Genomic DNA, 5,666 nt, shown 5'->3' on the forward strand with positions numbered 1-5,666 from the left:
AGGACCTGGTTACATTTGATCTCTCATCTTGTTATTTCCAAAACATTAAAAAGTGTAAAAAATGGCATTCTAGATCAGGTCTAATGATCAACCAATTTCTTGCACTGATACATCCCGGGTACTCTAGGTACACATCCAACAAGGATTGTATTAGTAGAGCTTGTTTATAGAACTTAAACTGCAACTTAAGCATCTCGGTGTTACCATTAAGAAAACAAACAACAAACAAAACGCTTAGAGATCGCAAATTTGTCTGGGAAGTTTTCAAACTAGCTTATTGGAGACGGCAGCTACAAGTGCCAGGCAGTTCGGGAACAGGTGAGTTCCACAGAGCTGCCTGTGCTCTCTCTCATCAGACTCCCCGCAGAGCTGCTGAATTAGCATTTTTACAACGTGCAGACAAAGCAAGCTGATGTGAAGTGGAATTAATAGGCAAGAGTCAGTAAGCACATTCCTAATGTTTATTGCAGAGCTGCTGGTAGTTCAGCAGCAGCATAGTTTCATTCAGAATTAAGTTGGCATTTAAAGATGCTATCTGCTAAAGCAGATAAAGCTTTAGTTAAAATCACTGGCTTTCTGTTTCTCAACATCAGCTTCCCGAAGCTGTATTGGGCCAGCAACAACAGTCACTCTTTCTTGGCCAGCGCTTGCCTCTCTCTTGGACCTAGTAAGACAACCTTGGTAGCACCTGGAAGAATAGTCGTAGGCCCTGCACACCACTAGTTCACACTGCAGGTATACCACTGGACTGTGACGGATAAACTGGAAGGCATTGAATTTAAACCGGACTATGTGTCCGTAGGGTGAATAATACGTAGAATAGGTGGAATCTCGAACACACCTACAACAACGAAACAAAAGAAACTCTCATGAATACGCACTGCAAGCTGTCATTTGCACGCAATGTAACACATGAGGTGAAAAGTGATTTTTAAACGTGATGAAAACGGTTCAGAAACCTGCAATTAGGTAGGAAAAGCAAGATGCCCTTCTTTGGCAGCACTGAGCTGTGCTACCTCCCCTGAGCCTGTCGTGTGCCTAGATACCTAGTGTTTGTATGTTTTTCTGAAGGTGAATTATCCTTATCTGAGATATGTCACTGTTACATCTCTGATAATAATGGCTATAGCCATTTAGTCATTTTAATCTGGGGAGTGTGTGTTATATTTTGAGTCAATCCATCCCCCTTCCCCCAATAAACCCCAAATGCCCATGTTCATTAATTAGTTAGAAGCTGACATTAAAATATGCTATACTCACATTATTCCATTTAAAAATAATTGAAAAATGAGAAAAAAATAAAGAAGAGACACAGGAGTTCATAGGCAGTTTTATGCATAATTTTAAGACATAAGAGCTTACCCTTTCCTGATTATGTCATAGGTCACTGTTGTAAAATTGTCCGGAGTGGGAGATGCCACACACGTGTCCAAAAATAACACCAGGTTTGAATCAGAGCTGTGCAGGAAAGCTTCAAGATACAAATTCTGGTTGATATCAACATAGTATGGTGACTCATACACTGGCCACGAGAACGATGAAGAATGATAAAATGTAAGGTTTACATCATATCTGCCATACTGAGTTTCGTTGACCTCATAATTGTCCTCCGCAACATACATTATTTGTGCCCATGTGTTCTGGAGCATTTTGCAGTGGATATGCAAGTGAAGATTTTTAGTTCTTGTGATTACAGTACCAGAAGAGGATCCTCTAATAAGGTTGGAATAGGTTATTGTATTGTTGTTTCCCTGTTTGGCATATAAAATAAAATGCAAAATTAATTCATATAGACAGGTTTCCTATTATGCATTCTAAACTTTGCTACATCCTTACAGCAATGTGCACAGAAAATGCATTATTTCCCAGAAAGCCTACCGTGGAGAAGCCTGAACCCAGTCATTTCTGTTCTTAAGATAAGAATCTGTAATCTGCATGTAATATGCAGTGACTACAACGCAAATCTAGAAAACTACTTACACTACACACAGACATAATTAATGAAATACAACCTGTACAATTCTTTGAACATTGAATGCCTGCAGGGTATGGTCAGCACGGTATTTAAGCTTAAATCTGACCTAAATCACAATTGGTCATATTTAGTAAAGGCTTTGAGACCTTTTTAGCTACCACACTCAGCTTGGGAACTTGAAAATGCCAAGTATTTGCTTCCTACCGCACTTTATTCCTTCAAATGTCAGTAACAGGCTATAAGTGAATACTCTGGCAGCAGATGCAGGAAATATGACTGTTAATAAACCTTATCCCTCAGGAGAGGGAGAGGCAGCCCATAATCACCAGGATGCTTCCAGTCTCTGCAGACTGCAGTATAGCTTTCAATTTGTGCTGGTTTTCAAAATGAACTCTTTGGTTTGAATTTTTGTACGCTCACAATATTTGTACATTCTGTTGAAACGTTTAAAGTCATACCTCTCTCACTGTGCCACAGCCAGTGTATGGTATGTCGAATATAACATACTGTGATGTGATGTTGGGTTTGCAATAGGGGTCATTCAAGAAGAGTTTCCAAGGAGAGTAGCCTTGTGACTGAAGGTAGTATCTGCTCACAACTGCACGCATGTAGTCCGGCAAACACAACAGTGCTAGCAGATGGCAAAGAAAATATATTACAAGCTCATTGAAGTGAGTGAAAAAGGTTGTACTTAAATAAACAATATCTTTTGCAGAAGCAGCTGATATTGCAGAAGGAGTTCAGAATCCAAACCTTATACTTCCATCTCTATGAGATGCTACCGATCTAATTGAAAATAACATGAAATGAGTGATTCATTGAAGGGGTACAAGATTAACAATTGGGAAATAACTGAGAAGCAGGTTTCTGCTTTAAACATGAACTTACTAGTGCTCTGATCTGCTGGACTGGAATAATAGTCAGCCTGAAACCCTCTGTATGTATATCGAGAGTTGCTGTAAAATCGGACAGTCAGCAGGTTTGAGGAAGATTTGTATGTGCGAAAAGAACCAGAACAAAATTTCGCGAGGAGAGGAGAGGTATAGAGTGGCCCATCATAGACTTCCACATAATCAGACAGACATCTGCCGCCTTCCATCCTGGGGAGCAAACATGAATATTTAGTATTTATGCTTCTTTTTTAAAATTTTTATTTGATTTTCCTTTTTTTTTTTTTTTTTTTTAATCTCAGATAACTGTTCACAGCAAAGAGTACATTTTACTGATACGACTATCAAATCTTTGGAACAGAAATTACAGCCTCCAATTTCTGTCTCATTAGCCACATTATTCACTAAATAAATGAAAAAAATACATTTTTCATCTCAAAAGTACTAAAAGCTGTGAAAAACGTCCTTGAAATCAAGCAGCTAACAGCTTAGTAAGTTCAAGTTGCCCATCTCGTACATCATCTTCCCATGTAATACATTTTTACTTACTGAACATCTCTAAATGTGAGTGTGACGTAAAAGTTGTTCTTTACTTCTATTTCCCAAACACAGTTGGCATTGTTTGGATAATTTCTGGGGTAAAATGGACTCTGTAATGTCCCAGATGGAGAAGAAAGCAAGCCGCCACAAGAGTAATCTTCTGCAGAGGAAAATACAAGAAGAAAAATATACATATACACCATTTAAGGTTGCTTTTGGAATATGTCTATGTAGAATTTATGAGTCTAAAAGTTGGAACCAGTGACTTCTACCAGCTCCAGTGGTCATTCTCTTAGGTTTATGTATCATCTGAATGCTGGTTAGGAGATGCTAAGCACACAGAAGGGTTTTTATAATGCTGAGCTTCAGTGTCTGCACTAGCAGGATAGAGAATTTGTCATAGAATTGCACAATCATAGGGGTTGGACTTCTGGAGGTCAGCTGTTCCTCAAAAGAGAAGTCACAGCTGAGCCTGGTTCACCTCTATTACAGTTACTAATGATCAAAGGGAAGGGAAAAAAAGGATAAAAAATATTTTGTTTCTGAATAAGAATGCTGACAAATATCCAATTCATAAACATGAAGACCTTATGTCACAGTCAAAACATTGTATAAGATTATATATAGATCAGCTGCAACCTATCAAAAAAAAGGCAAATCAAGTCTCAGAAGTAAGAGTCGTGTATTTCTAGGATAGTGCAAGATCAAACTACTCCAAGAAAAGAGAAACATGTAAAAGGACATAATCTTTGAATTATATTGCAAATTAGAAAAAACACACATTTACTTATTTTAAGCTAAAGAAAGACCAAGATACCTGCATAGAAAGAGCCATGGAGGACTAAGAGATGGCCAATTTTTTTCAATTTCTAGCAAACATGAAAAAAACATTCTCGCGCTACATGACCTTACATTTACAATGAAAACAAACATTTGTAATATGCACTATCCTCAAATGATGTGGTTAAACAAACAGCTTAAAAAGAAATCAGAAGAATAATAGTACTTTAGAAGCGGTCAAAAACAACGCTTTCTAAGCACTTGTGAACTTACTGCTCAAGAACAAGGGAATAAGCGACTGCACTGGGTGTGAAATAAACTGCATGGTTTTTGGGGGGTAATTTGACGCATTGTTCTTTTGGTATTAGATGAGGAGGAAAATAGGCACAAATATGAGCATTAACATTCTACTCACTGGCTACAACTATGACAGACAATGCCTCTGCCTGCACTTGCACAAACACAACTCCAACATGTAAGTCCCCATCTAGAGACACCATCTCAGATGCTCCATATATGATCTGCCTGAATATCATGAAACACTTTTTAACACTGAGAGTGACTGAGCAGAGGCACAGAGCTGGTGGGCTCTGCATCCTTGGAGACAGCCAAGAGACCTCCAGGTGCAGTCTTGGGCACGCAGCTCCAGGTGGCCCTGCTTTAAGCATGGGGTAGAATCAGGTGTCCGCCAGAGGTAGGTCCAACCGCAACCCTCCAATGATTCTCTCCTCCGTATCTGGGTGCAGGAGCTACTCAGACCACTCAAACTCTCAGCACATACCTGGAGTCGAAGACATGGTGGGACTCGAGCTGGAGATATCTGATGCTACAGGGAGAGAGTAACAGGTGAGCGAGCAGCATTTTGCCCAAGAGAAACAACCCTCCGGGAGTCACCCCTGCCCAAAAGGACTCCCGGGAAATGGAAAGCTGAGACCCAAAGTCTCCACCTGGATGCGTGACAGGTCCCTGTGGGGCTGCACCTCAAAGCCTTCCCCCTCCATCCCACCAGCCCAGAGCACAGGTCGTATTCCGTACATACAATAGCTCCCATCAGCAAGGCCTCACCTGCTAATGCAGGAAAGTCTTGGTTTAAGGATTGGGAGGATGGGACAGAGTAGAGCCTCAGCAAATTTGCTGAGGACACCAGGCTGGGAGGACCAGCTGATGTACCACAGGGTCCTACTGACATCCAGATAGACCTGGTCAGGCTGGAGAAATGGGCCAACAGGAACCTCATGCAGTTCAACAAGAAGAGGTGCCAAGTCCTGCTCCCGGGGAAGAATAATCCCAAGCACCAGTATGCACTGTGGTCTGCCTGGCTGGGAAGCAGCTCTCCAGAAAAGGTCCCAGGGCTCCTGGTGGACACCAAGTTGAACATCAGCCAGCAATGCTTTAGCAGAGGGTACTTGGAGTAGTTGACCTCTGGAGGGCCCTGCCAACCTCAGCCATCCCATGATTCGGTGATCCTCAGCAAGGGTAAG

At 41.0% G+C, this 5,666-nt stretch overlaps 1 protein-coding gene across 1 annotated transcript; it reads right to left on the bottom strand.

Moving 5' to 3' along the window:
* Positions 1-555: 555 nt before the first annotated feature.
* LOC104293275 (deleted in malignant brain tumors 1 protein-like) lies at positions 556-4,982 on the bottom strand. Its single transcript, XM_009892763.1, has 6 exons — positions 4,967-4,982; positions 3,415-3,565; positions 2,864-3,075; positions 2,434-2,606; positions 1,363-1,751; positions 556-841 (listed from the first exon to the last, which is right to left on the bottom strand). Exons 1-6 carry the CDS (start codon positions 4,980-4,982, stop codon positions 556-558), a joined length of 1,227 nt encoding a protein of 408 aa, XP_009891065.1.
* Positions 4,983-5,666: the final 684 nt, after the last annotated feature.

The sequence above is a fragment of the Charadrius vociferus genome, unplaced genomic scaffold, assembly GCF_000708025.1.
Source record: "Charadrius vociferus isolate BGI_N301 unplaced genomic scaffold, ASM70802v2 scaffold38, whole genome shotgun sequence".
NCBI lineage: Eukaryota > Metazoa > Chordata > Aves > Charadriiformes > Charadriidae > Charadrius > Charadrius vociferus.